Genomic DNA, 17502 nt, shown 5'->3' with positions numbered 1-17502 from the left:
TAACTATATAATGTGAAGTTTAATTAGTATGTAAATAATAATAGTTTATTATTTATATTAAAATCTTTAAAATGCAATTGATTAATCAGTACAAATTTAAAGAGTTTGGTTTTTAAAAGGCAAGTGAATAAATAAAAGTAATTATTTAAACATATTAATCATTATTTAAATAATAAATTATTTTAAAAAAAATTAATATATTATTAATTGATATGGTATAACTTGATAATAATATGTTATAAGTAGTTTATTTTTGAAGAGTATGAATTAATTTTTAGAATTAATATATTATTAATTGATATGATATAACTTGATAATAATATGCTATAAGTAGTATATTTTTAAAGAGTATAAATTAATTTTTTTTAATTAATATATAATTAATTGATATGATGTAACTTGATAATAATATGCTATAAGTAGTTTATTTTTAAAGAGTGTGATTATAACTCAATAATTATCATCTTATGTGTGTGTATTTTAATTTTACTTGGAGTAACATCCACGCATCACACGGGTATATATACCAGTTAACATTAATAAGAAAAACTTGCTAGCAATAGCCAACCAACAATCTTTTCACGCTTTTGCATATCAAAATTCAAATTACATTTCTGTACAACACACTCCTCTCTGTCATTGCTCAATGCTGCAGAAATTCTCACTTCAGTGCCAAAAACAGCAAACACAGAATGCTGTGAGTACCAACGACGCCACTTGCATTCTTTACTTTTGCTCAAATCTGTCCCTGAGGTGTGTGTTCTATTGAGTCTAAACTCCTTTTGTATGGTCAAATCGCCCAGTTATTGCTCGATGATAAGCCCCCCTAACATGGTGCTTATTGGAGACCCAAGAACCAACTCCTTTGAAAGCTACAAAAACCTGTCTCATTGTATCTTAAAGAGGGTCTTCAATTTCATGACAAGTCTCCAATCCTCAACTGAGAGGTCTTTCTGTAAAAGGTAAAGAAGCAGGCAGCGGTAAGCAAAACTAGATATTTGCTCAAACAAAAGAACTTCACCCAAAACTCTACATACCCGGAAATTGGCCTTGAGTATATCAATAGACCTCCTTGAAATTTTGCTGACAAGCTCATCTTCCATTTCAAAATGCCTACCAAACATCTTTTGTTGCTCCTCAGGGTTAAATCCAACTATCTGTTGTGCAGGGAGTGCGACATCATGTGTATATAAGCAATGATCAAATCAATTGCTTAGAATTCTTGAAAAAGGTTATTGTACAATGATGATACATAAAACAGATATTGGGAATCAAACAGAAACTACTACTCACTGATGCTACATTCTACAAACGAGTAATAAAGAGAGAACATAGACCAAAATTCTAGCAAATCCATGACAAAATTTACAAAGTCTCAACCACTTCATACCTTAATGGCCACCCTTTGGCCTTTCTTTGCAGAGTCAACAGGCTTATGGTTGTTCTCAATGGATGCAATACGACCAATATCAATGAACTCCTTTTGAGGAATACATATAGGAGATCCAATCTGTTCAAATTAAGTTCAGCACAGTGAGGACCAGAATATAGATGAAATTTTCTGCAGTCTATGAATGATTATAGAAAAGAGAATTGACGAGTGCCACAAATTGTAAAGTGCTACTATTGCCAGCATAAACAATGGAAAGCTTAAATCAAGGTAACCCCTTCAACTTAAATCATGGCAACAAACAATATATCAAAATACGTGTGGAAAAAGGTTAAACTAGAAAGAACATATGTTACACGCTCCAATCAATTTTTTTTTTTTGAACATTGATGAAGTACACACTCCAATCAAATTATGCAGGAATATCTAACTACAACTAACAAAAGAGACGTAAGAGCAAGCAAAAAAAGACTTGAACTCTGTGTTAAATGCTCATCAAGCAAAAGGTCTGAAGGAAGCATGACAGAATTTATAATGGACGAAAAATTGGAAACAGGATGAGTACATGAAATCTGCCTCTGAACTTAAACAAGTTCCTAAGGATTAAATTATGTAAATAAAACAAAGTAAAAACCTTGTCTAGGAGATACAAAATCATGGTGTAAATGAAGAATGTTGAAAACCTTTTGAAAGCAGCGAACTAAATGATGATAATAACCAGTAGAAAAGCTTAATTGTAATCATAACCGACAAAATCTCTGATAGAACTTATAAGATGATCAAGATTCCCAATTATAAGAAAGAACTATAGAGAGAACAGATACATGCAAACATAAATTTCAGAAGTGTAAGCAGTTGAGTAAAAAGGAAAGATTTTGTAAATACACTAGAGAGAAACTCCAAGTAATTCAATAGTATATTAGTAGTTTTTGATAAGAAAGCTTATATATTACTTTAAAATTAATAAAACAAGATGTTGACAGGTCTTGCAGCTACTAAGCTTTCAAAAGGGCGGCGTCCACCTGCGCTTTGTGCAGAATAGAAAATACCAATTCTTGAAAATCACTAAGCATAGTTTCACCAAACAAATAAGGAAAAGTTTACACAGATACCGACCCATGTACTGGCTGACATGTTATATTGCAGTTTGGGATCCTTCCCCACCACTTACCTAGGCCTTCCTCTAAGGGCAAAATACAAGTCTACTGGAATATAGAGTGGACTTGTAAAAACGATTAAGAAAAGGCTGGTTACTTGAAAAAGGCAATATCTTTCTATGGGTGGTAGACTTGCTCTTATCAATAGTTTCATGGACAGTATTCCCACTTACTTCATGCCATTGTTTCCTGTGACTGGTAAGGTATTCAAGAAGCTAGACAAATCAGAAGGAACTCCCTTTGGGAGAGTAACAGTGAAGGACACAAGTTTCACCTTAATAATGATCTTAAGTCATTAGACCAAAGCCACAAGGTGGTTTGGGTATCAAGGACCTAGTCAAGCACCACAAAAGTTTGTCGTTCACATGGCTTTGGAGATATGGAATGGAGAACAATAGCTTATGGAAGGAAGTGATTACAGCCAAACATGGTAAGTCAAGTCACTGGTGTACTAAGCAACGCAGAACTCCATATGGAGTTCAGCCATGGAAACATGTAAGTAGCTATGGGAGGAATTTCATAAAGAAGTCTCATTTAACGTTGGAAATTTCCTGAAAGTAAAATTCTAGAAGGATAGGTGGTTAGAGCACTCCAATTTTAGAGAAACATATCTATCACCTTTCCTGATAGCATGAGACCGTGACTCTACAGTTGCACAAAATAGAGAAGGCAATCAGTGGAGTCCCCTCTTCAGAAGAAACATGAATGACCGGGAACTTGAGAACCTCTTTGACTTGATGTGTTATCTGGAAGGCTTCAAATGAAGACTTAGGCTGCTGCTGCATTAAAGCTGTGGTCCTAATGCAAAGGAATACATAGTACACTTGGATGTAAATTGCTAGATGCTTAGAATGGAATTTTAGACTCTCAGCATAGAAAGTATTTTGGAGGACAAAACTCCCAACAAAAGTGATTTGCTTTAGCTGATTGGCTCTAAAAAATGCATGTCTGACACAGGACAACCTCTGCAGGAAATGTTTCCAGTTAGTTAACAAATACTACTTATGTCAGGAAAGCTTAGAATCAGTCAACCATCGATTCTTGGTCTGTGTGGTAGCTGCAGACATGTGGCATATGTTTCAAGCTCTTTTCAGCCTCAAATGAGTGATGCCGGAGAACATCAACGTTGCTGCTGAGAGCTGGAGCCTTTGAAAGCTGATTGGCCTATCAGGAACACCTGGATGTTGAATCCATCTTGTATATTTTGGTGCCTTTAAACTGAAAGAAATAATAAAATGTTTTGGAGTGTAAAACTCCAAACCACTTGCTAAAGTTGTTTTTCAAGATTTTGTGAGTTCCCTTACATTAGACTAGCCCTTAACATGATTGTTCCCTTTTTGGTGTTTGGCTAGCTCCTCGACCCTTTCATAGCATCTTGTTTAGGAGCTACCACATATGTTTTGTATCCATGGCATCTTCTTGATGCCAACCAATGAACAACTTACTGTATCAACAAAAAGAAAATATTGATTGTCCATAAGTTTGTTTTCTCAGGACAGCTATGTCCCAAACAAGGTTATACATAAAGAAGTTAACAAAATGAGAAATCAATGTGAGTATTCCAGACACTTTTCTCCAACCTAATGGAAGCATGAAATTACAGAAAATCCGATAATATCAGCACAACCCATTAAATATTATCTTTTCTTATTTCTATTACTGATGTACACAAAAGCTAGTTTTCCCGAATGAAATGCAAAGATTCCATTATCTTTAATTTTTCCTTTTTTTTATAATTAAGTTGGTGAATGAGATCAATGAATATAAGACAATAGATAAGTTAATACCCTGACAATGCCTTCAAGAACATCAACTCCCAGAACAATTGGATCCTTCTTGTTGAAGACACAATTCGGTACGATCTTGAGCACACATGGGAAGACTGCTTCTTCAGCAACTTCCTTCTTTTTTTCTTCCTTGATAGTGTCAATGTAGGCTTTAAACTGATCAAATAGATGATATATAATATCAGCCATAAAAACCTTGACACCAAGTTCATCTGAAAGTTCCCGAGCTTCCTGTGTCACTTTGACATCAAAGGCCAAAATGGTTGCATACTCTTTCTTCTTCTCAAGCATAACACTAGCTTTCATGACATCCTTTTTATGCACAGGACCTATGCCAATACCACTGACAGGTATGCTTACTTCTGGGGTCTTCAAAAATTCCAGCAAAGCTTCCAATGATCCAAGTGTAGATGCTTGAACATATACTCCCTCTCCACTTTTGTCGATCCTGCTCATCACTGACTTCATATCTTCCATAGCTGCTTCTTTGATGTCTTCCACATCATCATCAGGCCCCACAACATATAGACTAGTTCCAGCAATTGCATGCTCAAAACCCTGAACAAGAATAAAAAGAACCAAGGGGGAAAAGGAGAATTCTCTCAGTCTCAGTTATTCATGGAAAACCACCACAAAATCAATAGCCATATAGTGAATAGTGACATCACACATCAGTAGCAGAAAATATCAACACTCATGCAAGGGACTGAAGGTTATGGCTCGCCAATTGGACTTCCAAGTAAAATTTCACTGAAGTAACAAACTAAACAAGAACAACCATTGGATTTCTTACAACTATTCCAAGTCAAAATAGGATGGTATTTGTACAGATATTCCAACAGAATTTTTCTCAAAGTTATCACAAAATATCAGATTTAGGAAATCACAGATTCTGAACAGAATTGACATGCTCAGGGACATCATGAACAGAAGAAAAAGAAAAGAACAGACTACATGTGCCAAAATTAGAATAACCTCCCAATGCTCTTGCACAAATTTCACCATATTTGTTGAACATGAGACATCAAGTGCATTGATTGGTTTCCTGACAAGAAAAAATAGAAAAAAGGAAAGAGGTGTACGTGCAAAGAGATGCTCCTCCACTTAATATATTTCGTGCAATTACGAAGATTCCTCCAAATCTTTACGAAAAATTATTTAACTTCCAACAATAATCAGGACTCAAAAGCTATGTCCAGTAGATCACACTCTACTGTTGATTGATCCTAGAAAAACTAATGCTAATTTTTTTTAAAATTAATTGAAAATTAGGAACCCAAACATAGCATCATCTGATTTTAACAACAAATTAATCTAAGATTCCAAATACATACATTTTCTAACAACAGATCAGTCAAAAAATAAAATCCACTTCTGAGTCTCTGCATTAAGTGTCATTCCAAATAAACTTCCTAAGCTTGATCCTAAGACTGACCAAACTGAGCTCACGGATTTACAAGTAGTTGATAATACCTGGGCGGTTATCTTAATACCCTGGGCAGCCTTGATTTCCTTATGATGCAAATATGTTCCCTGAAAGGATTTTGACCGAATAAGAGAAGGCACTTTCATCAGAATGCCATTAGATAAATCACATATCAGATAAATTCAAAGAAATAACATGACAAACACTTCATTCTTAAGATTTTTTTTCATGCTCCATTGACCACAAGGTCCAAAAGTACAAAAAATAATTAGGACATAACTGAACCTGCAGACTTGTGTCCCACGTTCAGAAAATTAAATAAGTACTGTGGATCTCTTGATTGTGGGAAAAGCATATTTTAACAGCGGCTGTTGGAATTTGAACACAAATCTGGAAACCTCAAACCAAATTTCTGATCTTCTGTTTCTTTTGTTCAGAGAAAATTCAAAGTGGCAAAAACCAAGTGTCTATGTATATCAGCAATCTAGGATTAATGTAGCAGCTCAACATTTGTCAATGAAAGCATCCACAAGCTTGAAATGATCTACATTTCTCAAAAGACGGGTGCAAAATAAACCAGGGTACAGGTTCTGTTAAAAGAAGGGATCAACAGAACAACTGACATCAGAAACTAACTTTCAATACAGCCACATAACTCTTGAGCTAGAACCCCCACACACAAAGTAAACCTTTAATTTTTGTGCGCCACATTTGGCATTGAGGAAACTAATCTAGCACAGTGTGGTATCTTGACAAGCCCAGACTAGACATTACCAGCATATGATCTACGTTAGAGTTCAAACAGAGCTACTGTTGTAGTAAAGAATACTTTTTAGAGGAGTAGGTTTCTTAGATAGATTTGATAGGACACCTGTAATTGTTTTTGGGCTTTTTATTGGCTGTGGGTGTCTCCTCTGTAAATATGGCTTTTGAACAGCCGTAGTGCTTCCAATAGCACTGTTACCAGTTCCAAAATAATAGGACTGAACACTTGCAACATATTATTATTTTAGCCCATCCATTATTAATTTTCCACACTCATCAAGCACCCTCCTCTTTTCACTCCTTTTACTTTTCATGGTACATACTGGATAGATAACTTCCTTATTGTTTTTATAATTGTATAAGGAGTTGAGCTAATAACAACTGCTACTACTCAATATCATGCAAGTCGGGGAATATTTAGAGAGTTGAACTGAGGGGTAAGAAAAAAAATTGATAAGTAGGTTAGAGATGTTTTAATGCAAAACCAGTAACCTGGAGTGCCAAAAGGAACATGTAGTTACCTTTACTCGGAGTTCCTTCATGGGGTGAGGCGTTAGTAGTGCTCGGATTGTGGTAACGATGGGTCCCTACACACAAAACAACGCAGGGAAAGAGGAAATTTACTATTTCAAGACAAATCACCACACTGGAAGATGTGAACATAGCAACAAAGTAAGGACTCCCTAAAGACTCAAGTAATGGACATAGAAGGAGACTTCCATGCCTGCATGCCACAAACGACAATCTGATCTCCTTCATGAAGAACACCATTAACCAAAACCACGTCAATAGTCGTTCCATGCCCTTCAACAACCTTAACCTCCAACACCGTGCACTGCCAAAGAGTAACAACAGTTAATCATCCCATATTGAGAATATCTATTAACTGATAATGATATCATGTGAATATCATACCTGAACGACATTGCTGTAAGTAAGCCTCTCAATCATTGTCTTTTGTGTCCATTGAACAAGTAACAACAGCATGTCAGGAATACCCTCACCACTGATGCATTAATAAGATCCACAAAATGAACATGTTTACTTAAAATCAACAGTCTCACGAAGTGCTAGATGAACGCCCAAGGAAAAAAGAGAGGAATAACACACCTAATAGCACTAGTTGGTACAATACTGAAGGTGTCCTTCCCCATTTCTTTGTTTTTATAGTACAATTCTGTATTTATGCCTTGTTCCTTGAACTGGGTAACAATCTGCAACAATTAAACAGAATCCAATTGAGATAAGGTACACAAATTGAGGAATGGTCAACTCAAGGAGTTATTGAAACCTGAGTAAGCCTCGTATTATATTCAAATTGAACATCTTTGGACTGTTGTTTCATCGCCTTCACAATGGGAGCATTCTTGCAAACTTTCCATCCATAAAGCCTATCCACCTGCATTGCAATAGGATCAATGAAACAAATTAAACAACAGGAAATAAAAGAATACAATAAGAGTAACACCATTGAAAAGTGCATCAACATAGATTATCTTCACCTTATTCAGAGCAACAATAAATTCTGTGTTCCTCATCTTAAGAAGATTAAGTGACTCTATGGTCTGTGGTTCTAGTCCATGCATGATGTCAACAACCAAAATTGCAATATCACATAAGCCTGAACCTCGAGAACGCAGATTCGTGAAAGATTCATGTCCAGGAGTGTCGATGACCAACAAACCAGGGACCTTCAGCTTCGCATCAGCTTTGAGCTCCTTAGTTCTCTCACGTATATTCTCAGCTGGAAAGTAAGTTGCACCTATCTGCTGAGTAATCCCTCCAGCTTCACCTTCTTGAACATTGGTGCCTCGTATGCAATCAAGTAGCTTGGTTTTACCAGTATCAACATGCCCCATAATACAGCAAATAGGAGACCGGAGATTGTCTTCATTCTGGTTAGGAGCACCAGGTTCTTCAGGACTGCCTTTCTGCTTATTTTGCTCTACATTCCTATCCTCAGGCTCACCCTTCCTCCTTCGGTCAATCTTCAGTGGACCTGGTACAGCTGCAGCAGTTTTTTGAGTAGGAATCACCGACTTGGCAGCAACTGGCAGAGTCGCAGCACCATGAACAGCTGAACTTGCAACCTTAATCTCTTTCTTAGTTATAGGCTGCGGTTCTGAATCTACCTCCTCATCTTCAAAAGCACTCTTACCAGGCAGTTTCAGATCAGCATCATCCCAACTTTTTGCATCCCATTCTTCATCATCTTCCTCTTCTTCTTCAACTTCATTTTCTTCTGCATCAGCTATTTCTGACTTTTCCTCGGTAATTGTCGAATCCACATCCTCAACTTTCTCAGTTTCCACAGAATCAACCTCTGACACAATCTCCTGATGATGTTCTTTAACTTCTGGTATTTCAATAGACTCTTCCTGCGTTTTGTCATTAGCCTGAGCTTGTGGTTTTGACTTCTTCGTTTGATAAATTGGCCGTTTGGTTGTCTCTTTCTTATTCTCCCCAGTGGGGAGTGTCCCACCATTAGCAAGAAATTGTTTCCTCATTGCTTCTAATCTTCGAGCTTCTTCCTTTTGCTTTCCTGTAAGCAGTTTCCCCTCTTGTTTCTTCTTCAAAAGCTTTTCCTTTTCTCTCTCCTTTTTCAAACGTTTCTTCTCTTCTGCAAGTTTTTCTAGCTCTTCCTGAAGACGCCGTTCCTCTTCTTCCTTCCTTAACTTCTCCTCCTCTTCCCTCTTCTTCCTTTCTTCAGTTTCCTTCATCTTTTTGAGTCTCTCTTGCATCTCCCTAACCTGCTTTGACTGTTTCTTATCAGCCAATTTTCCTTTTGCGTCATTTTTTGTTTCTTCCTGCTTTTCCTCTACACTAGAGGCAGCAGCAGCTGCCTTTTTTTCTTTTTCCTTCTCCTTCTTCTTTTTCTTCTTCTTTGCAGCAGCAGATTCCATAGCTCCTTCTTCAATTGCTTCCTTCTCAGCAGCAGCATCACCTAGTTGAGGCTGCAATTGGCCTTCCTCCTCTTGTGCAAGAGAAGGAGTAGGTGCAGATGTAGCTAATGGCCCTTCACCAATTTCTGCCAGAATTTTGTCAATGTCATCCTCCTCTTGAGCCGCTCTACCACTCTTTTTCTTCTTAGATTTATTATCTTTTGACTCCAGCTGAGCCTGTACTTTCTCTTCAGACGGTGCAGGAGCAGCTTCTTCACCAAGTTCTGCTAGAATCTTGTCAATCTCATCCTCATCTTCTTGAACTGTACGACCACCCTTTTTCTTCTTGGTTTTATTCTTAGAAGTTTCTGGTACATCTCTTTGCTGCTTTTTGCTTTCATCATCATCAGCTTCTTCTTCAGGGTTAACCGCTTGGCTAGCTTGTTCTGGTTCATCTTCTTCCTTAACAGCAATTTTTTTCTTCTTCTTAGATGACTTCTTTTTACCTGCAAAAATAAGTTCTGGCGCATCATCCTCTTCAACTGTCTCTGTCTCAAACTTAGAAACAGAAGTATCTGCCTCCTCTTCTTCATCAAGAAGCGCCACACTAAATGAATTGCCAATAGTCTTCCCCATACCACCAGCAACGACAGGCTCTTTATCTTCCTCGGACTCTTCATCACCAATTGTATCAAAAACTGTAGAAAACACACTAGCACGGGCTTGTCCCTGCTTTGACTTGTTCAGTTTCCCAGAGAAGGGGGCAATGCCTTCATCCTCTTGATCATTATCCCTTGTTAAATCGTCTCCATAATTAGAGGCACCCTTCTTCCCCTTTTTAGCTTTTTTCTTCCCACCAAGTATTACTTTTTCTTCCAGAACGACAGGTTCCTCTGTCGCAACAGTGTATTCATCATCATCATCAATTACCACATTCTTCTTCCTTGACTTACCACCACCCTGCTTGGCCGGCTTCTTTCTGTCATCATCATCAAGTACTGTATCTTCCTGAACTGTAGGTTCTTCAGTCTGGACAGAGTACTCATCATCGGCAATCACTCGATTCTTCTTCTTGGACTTCCCTCCTCCACCGCCGTGCTTGGGAGGTTCAGGGTTCTCTTCTGTTGTCTTCTTTCTGCCCATTGAACTTCACTGCTAGTTTCGGCAGATGTATGTGTAGTACTACTTTAACCAATCAAAAACCCTACACCAAAAATCAACACACACATTCAACATAACAAACCTAATTTCACTTTCCAAAAAAATAATTTGGACATTATTTTATATTTCCACTTTCCAGAAAATAATAATATAAACAAACCTATTGTTTCAGGTTTAGATCTTAATATTCTAAATGAATTAATTAAAAAAAACAATTATATCTAGTACTAGGTCAATTGTCCGAGCTCCGCACTAGTGTGAACTATCCCAATTTGGTCACATCTTATAATATTTGTAGTGTAGTTGTTAGAAATAGTGTTAATGCACAAGTTTAACTTATTATCATTTTGTTTCTCAGGTTTTAGGATATACGTCTAAGAACATATTATTGTTGAGACTTTTAATTTGCATCGGTTAAGTTTGAATACGAGTAAGTCGGGTTAATTTATAGTTCATTCCTTGTAAGTTTGTATGTACATCCTTGACGAATTGTATTTTTCATCTAATTCTTAATAGCAACATATTTCATAAGACATCATACTATTGATCTAACAAGAGTGTGTTCAACCTTGGCATCTAGTTGATTAATACACTTTGAGTATTCTGTGTGTTACACCAATCTTAAATTCACACCGATATTTATTTGTTTTCTTTTAATGTTGTTTATCTTGTATCTAATTTTGTAGATATTGTCGAAGGCGACATATTATTTTTCGTTGGTTTATATTGTTTGTTCTTAAGTTGTAGCAAACTGTTGACTAAAATACGACATAGTTAGCATGACAACTTTTGTTGGCTTTGCCACTAAACAATGTGCATAGTATGCAAAGTTATAGATCAAGTGGCTCTGTTTAAAACGTTGTCATCAAGCAGACCTTAGACAATAATTACCTATTGTATGATATAGATGACTCATCCAATGGCGAGGGACAAAAAAAATCACAATGATTTGTGGTGTGAGCAGTTATAGTGATGTGCACATTATATTATATATCGTTGTTTATCAACTTGAATTAGTAAACCGCATATTCTCTATCATAGGTGACTTCATTAGAAATGTAATACGTGTTATTAATAACAATATCAAATTGCAGGTCAATCTCCTATTATGTAGACTTTCATGCACGCTAGTATTGAATTACGTATTCCTACCTCTGACCGAAGCTCTAGTCATCTTTAGGTGTCATAAATGTAATTAAATTTATTTTTTCACAATAGACATCTACATATCTATTCATTATAAGCCCAACTTCAATTCATTGTATTGACACAATTACTATTTAAAAGTATCCTAATGTCTAAAGAAATTTCCACATCAAGAAATAATAAATACCACATCAACTTCTAAAGGAATTTCCAACAGAACTTTCATATACTCTGAAGTAAAAAGAAAATCATTCCGAAGGTTCTATTTCTCATTCCCTTTTTTATTTCCTTTTTTTTTATCAACTTATATACCAATTTTTATTTTCAATTTCTTCATTTTTAGTGGATAATCTTCATTGTTTTATTTTTATTTGAGCCTATTACAACTCTGATGCGTTTTATCGCCTCTCATAATTCGCCCTGCATGTTGAGTTTACACCAGAGGCAAAGTGACATATCCAAACTAATAATATTTTCAATATCACATTATCCAGACACATATTTCGAAACTAAAATCAGACAACAATAATATTATTGTCCTTTGCTAACCTCTGATTCATATCCATGACATATCATCCTCATTAAGTTTATCTATAATCATTTGTCAGGTCATTAGTTAGTATTTGGTATATAATTTTAAATTGTATAAGTTACGAACTCTCAAAGTACGTATTCATAAAAAGATTATCATTTTTTTGAATTGATTATATCTAATATAACCTAACATATGGTTGTATTTAGAGTCATTTGCATCTTATCTCCATCATGAATCCACATTTGTACGGTTAGTCATTTGAAAAGTTTTTTCTGTAATTTTTTTCTCTTAAAAATATGTTGCAATAGCTATACTTTGTGGTAAATGGTATATCTACTCACTTTCCAATGGACATATATTCAAGAAAGTTTCTTTGTAAATATTATGTTTAATGAATCTTTGGTCTTTTGTGTCCTTGCCCGGATTGAGGATTGTCAATCCTTCTTTTGTTGTTACACGTGATACTGTGAAATATGATTGTCCATGTGTGAATACCTCTATTTTGGAAGATACAATCCAACTCTATGAATAGTTTGTCTTTGAGTTTTATTAATTTTCATAGTGTAATAAGGTGTTAAAGGAAGTTGGCTTCTATTGATGTTGAATGACCACTTCATTTGGAGACATAATAATTATGGGTATTGTGACTCTTGTGTAGAGGTTCTTATCAGACTTGATGTTAGTATTAACAGATCAAGTACCAATATGCGTGATAATTAATTTTATACCATTGCAGAACATTATGTTTGGTTTAGTTCAGAAGCAACTTGTTTGTGCAAAATTTTAATGATAAACAACTCATTCTTGCAGGACAAACTCGTCATCGAAAAGGAAAGAATCAAGAATGAATCATGAAATAAAGGCATCATGGAAAATAAGATCCCCATCAATAAAAAAATCACATTAAGGATGATTGAGGATTGTCAACCAAGGACCTTGACTCAAGGAATTGCCTAAATGAAGAATCTCAGAAAGCATAAATCAAAGAAAATCTTTATTTATATGACTTAAGTGTTAAGTAAGTCCACGTTTAAGCCTAATTTGAATTCACAAAGTATGTGTCTAGAGTAGTATCGAGTCATTTATGTATTTCTGAGCTAATCGACATGATTAGTTGTGTAGGAAAACTTTTTGGGAGAAATGTGCATAAAAGGGGCGAAGGAAGCAATCTGAAGATTCGAGACAAAAGGAAGCAAGAAATAAGATGAAAGAAATGCTCCAAAGCAAGTGCATTAAGACCTCGCGTTGCGCAGAAGAGAGTGAAAAAAATCAGTTCAAGAATTAAATTCGAGGCAGAACGCCTCGTGCAGCCCTCGCATCGCACAATAGAGCTTTATTGTTTGATTTGGGATCTAAAGATTGCTGCGTCTCGCGCGCCTGAGGCTCTGAATTAGCCAGTTCGACTTTTAGTATAAATAGGGTATTATTTTAGTTTTAGGGGGACTTCTTTTTTCTAATTTTTGAGCGGAGAACAGAAAAACTACGTTGTGGAGTTTTCTAGTGTTAATTCTTTATCATTTTTCCTTCCAATCTTATTTGAATGATTCTTAATCATTGTAAGATTGATTATCAGATTATGAGTAGCTAAATACCCTAGTTCTAGGGTTGTGGATATATGATGAATGCAATCTATGGAGTTTGATTTTGGTTTTTTCAGGAACTATTGCATGAATCTCTCTTATGTTCTGATCTTTTGTATTTCATGCTTGATCACCATAGAAATAATTTTATTGTCCGAATTGGACTAGGTAAAGGAACAAGAGGATAGATTGTAGGGCATAATGAGCTTCTTGAACCCTAAATAGCAAGGGTTGATTTGTCTAGGATAGAGATATACCTAGAGACCTCACTTGGGTCCCCATAAAGAAGATAGCATAATGCTCAGTATTTAATCACTCTATCCCCGCTCAACGATGTAGTTAGTTAGAGTGTTATCTATTGTAGGAGATTAGAGGTCGGGAGACCATAATCATACATTTAACCCTGTGATTCAGTGATTTGATAGTTCAATAAATAACCATTTAAATGATATTGATTACATGACTCCTGAATAGAGTGGCAGCCTTGGATATTTTACAAATTATTGTTTGAAAATCACGAAATTAAATTGTCTCAGTTATATTTCAGTTTATGTTTAGAAGTAGGTAATAAACAACCTTTAAAATCTGGAAACTACACTTCTGTTGAATTACAAGTTAGCAAAATTGATTAAGTTCTAGTCTTAAGTCCCTGTGGGTACGATATTCGGCTCTCAAAAAGAGTCACTTTATTACTTGTACGATCACGTGCACTTTCGTGTGCGATTTGACCGCAACAAGATTTTGGGAAAAATTGATTAAGTTTTGATCTTAAAACCCTGTGGGTATGATTTGCTGTAACAAGTTTTTCGCGCCACTGTCGGGGACTTTAGAATTAGGAAATATTTTATTTTTCTGAAAACTGAAGTTAAATTCAAGGTTGACAAGTTGATCATAGCATTTCATTGTTGCAGGTTGGTTGCTACTCCAAACTGGGCAACAATGGAGAATTGTTATCGCCTTTATCAGAACCGGAAATATTTCTACACAAAAAGCGAAGGCAAGGTAAATATCCAATCCAATTGGTTATTGGGGAATTACCATTACCAGTCACTAAAGAGAACAGGAACCTGAGACAATGACAGTTAATGAGATGAGAGTTAGAGATGTGGTAATCCATACAACAATGTGACTTCATGCATTTAGAAACCTGAAGCTGGTGGGAGATTTGAACTGAAGCATAGTATGGTGAAATGTTGCACACGAATGGGCAGTTTACTGCTCTTTCAAATAAGGATCCTACGGTACACATTCAGGACTTTCTAGAGACCAGTGATACTTACACTCCTACTGGAGTATATAAAGATTATGTGAGGCTCACTATATTCCCCTTTTCTTTACTTGGGGAAGTAAAAATATGGTTCAACTCAGAGCCTGCAAATTCAATCACCACTTGGAATGATTTAGCACAAAAGTTCCTCATTAGATTTTCCATCTGGAAACATAGGTAAATTGAGGAGTGACATTTTAAGTTTCAGACAGAGGGGTGGTGAAAACTTGTACCAAGCTTAGGATAGGTTCAAATCGATGTTGATGAGTTTCCCTCATCATCATCAGTCCAACGAGGTGTTAGTTCATACTTTCATTGAAGGCTTGGAATCTAACACCAATATTTTGCTTGATTCAGCTGCATGTGGACAAGCCTTACAGAAGACCTATGCTGAGTTATACACCTTGCTGAATCAGATTTCTCAGGGAAATCTAGAGTTGAACGAAAGAGAACTGAAACTTGTAGTTTAGAAAACTGCAGGTGTATTACAGATTGACTTTGTGACTACTTTGACTGCACAGATTTCTGTCATGCAAAATATGATGAATACACATTTCAGCAACATGACATTGAGACAACAAACCTCTCAAGTTAATGTACTTCAACAACCCGTCTTGGTGTGAGATCTACGGAGGAAGTGATCACAGTGTAGAGAAATGTGTTGCGAACCCAAAACTCTGTAAATTTTGTAGGAAATGCTCAGAGAAGAGGAGGCAAAAAAAATTATGGGAATTAATATAACCCAAGTTGGCGAAACCACCTGACTTTTTGTGGGGTGGGAATCAAAATCAAAGTCAAGGACAGAATAAGTATAGGTCTCAATGTAACTCATAAGGATATCGATCACACGTGCAGAGGAGCAGCCTAAACCGTAATATGGGAACATGAGAGTTGAGGATATGTTAAAGAAAATCATGGTAGACCAAGTTTTATTGGCTGCAGAAGTGTGCAACAATCAGTTAGCCACTCAGAACATGGAGAAACAATTCAGGCAGTTTACTAGTGACCAAAATTCTAGACCACAAGGAGGGTTGCCTGGAAATACTGACCCAAATCCTAAATAGGTAAATGTTGTAAGTACTCGTAGTGGATTGCAATTGGAGGAGTTAGCTCCCAAGAAAAACTGCATTGGAGCGGTAAGCAAAGAGAGTGAACAAAATCAGGTTAACCCAAAAAAGAAGAAGTAGTTGTACCCTCGGAAAAAGTGCAACCAATAGCGAGACCACCTCCTTTGTTCCCTCAAAAGTTCAAGAAACAAAAGGATGATGGATTTTTTGATAAGTTTCTCTCTCTTTTGAAACAAGTTCATATTAACTTGCCTTTGTTTGATGTGTTACAGGGTATACCAAGGTATACAAAGTATGTGAAGAGATTGTGGAGAACAAAATAAGGCTTACAGAATATGAGACAGTTGCACTTACTGAAGAGTGCAACTCCAAATCCAGAACATGTTGCCCATTAAATTGAAAGATCCGGGCAACTTTAATGTGCAAATTACGATAGGTCAAAGTATCCATTCCCAAGGGTTATGTATTTTGGGAGCGAGCATAAACTTGATGCCAAGTTCGCTGTATAAAAGATGGGGTTGGATAGTCCTAAGCCAACAACTATAATTTTGCAGTTGGCTTATTCCTGAGAGGGTGGTAGAAGATGTGCTATTGCAAGTGGGATCTCTAATTTTTCAAATGGACTTTGTATTAATAAATTTTAAGCTTGATCCTGAGGTCCCATTCATCTCAGGGCGACCTTTCTTAGCAACTGGGAGGGAAATGATAGATGTGGTAGCTGGGCAACTCATTATGAGGGAGGGCTCATGATAAAGTGGAAGTTATTGATGTGTATAAAGCTTTGAAGATACCACTTGTATATGATGAGTTGTCTACCATTACTGTTATCAAGACCGGGGAGCAACCCCTAGAAGTAACATGATGTACTTGACCTCTCAGAGGTCTTATACAAGCCCATAGTTATCATTCATCACATTTTCATAGGTAAATTTAACAAAAAATTTAAAACTTTTCATAACACATCATATGCTAGAAATTTCACTTCCATTAATATAAAAGTAACATAGATACATATTTAGACTCTAATCCTCTTTGCCAACTTAGACTTAACATCATTAGAGTACATTAGGTACATGACCCTTATAACATAAAACATAGCTAACTATTACATGACTTTAAACATAAACTTAATGTAGGAAATCCTTGAATCTTAAGGATTCCTTTCTTTGAGCTTGGGAAACACATATCAATCCCTTCATCAGAGTGACATCCTTTAAAAATCCATAACCTACAATTTGTTTAAAAAGGTGAAGAAGAATGATGTTAGTACAAGAATGCACTAAGTATGACAATCATGCATTTAAAAGGGACATTTTACTTGAAATTATTCATCATGCCT

The 17502-nt window shown here is 36.1% G+C and overlaps 1 protein-coding gene and 1 non-coding gene across 4 annotated transcripts; both read right to left on the bottom strand.

The window, feature by feature from the left end:
* Positions 1-443: 443 nt before the first annotated feature.
* LOC101254977 (eukaryotic translation initiation factor 5B) lies at positions 444-10978 on the bottom strand. 3 transcript variants are annotated; one of them, XR_011219914.1, is made up of 12 exons: positions 8028-10978; positions 7817-7924; positions 7636-7739; positions 7441-7531; positions 7250-7360; positions 7047-7112; positions 5808-5867; positions 4335-4892; positions 3166-3991; positions 1391-1510; positions 1038-1157; positions 444-953 (listed from the first exon to the last, which is right to left on the bottom strand). XR_011219914.1 is itself a non-coding variant. In XM_069294891.1 (11 exons), exons 1-11 carry the CDS (start codon positions 10548-10550, stop codon positions 888-890), a joined length of 3927 nt encoding a protein of 1308 aa, XP_069150992.1. In that variant the 5' UTR covers positions 10551-10978; the 3' UTR covers positions 444-887. The 3 variants fall into 3 exon arrangements, 1 of the variants encoding a protein (XP_069150992.1); XR_011219915.1 differs by having other exon boundaries at positions 3852-3991; XM_069294891.1 differs by lacking the exon at positions 3166-3991.
* Positions 10979-15275: 4297 nt separating this feature from the next.
* On the bottom strand, positions 15276-15382 carry LOC112941224 (small nucleolar RNA R71). The gene has a single exon (XR_003246321.1). It is a non-coding gene; the product is annotated as a small nucleolar RNA R71 (small nucleolar RNA).
* Between the last annotated feature and the right edge of the window lie 2120 nt (positions 15383-17502).

The sequence above is a fragment of the Solanum lycopersicum genome, chromosome 3, assembly GCF_036512215.1.
Source record: "Solanum lycopersicum chromosome 3, SLM_r2.1".
Taxonomy (NCBI): Eukaryota; Viridiplantae; Streptophyta; class Magnoliopsida; order Solanales; family Solanaceae; genus Solanum; species Solanum lycopersicum.
This window is presented reverse-complemented; position numbering and strand designations above follow the sequence as displayed.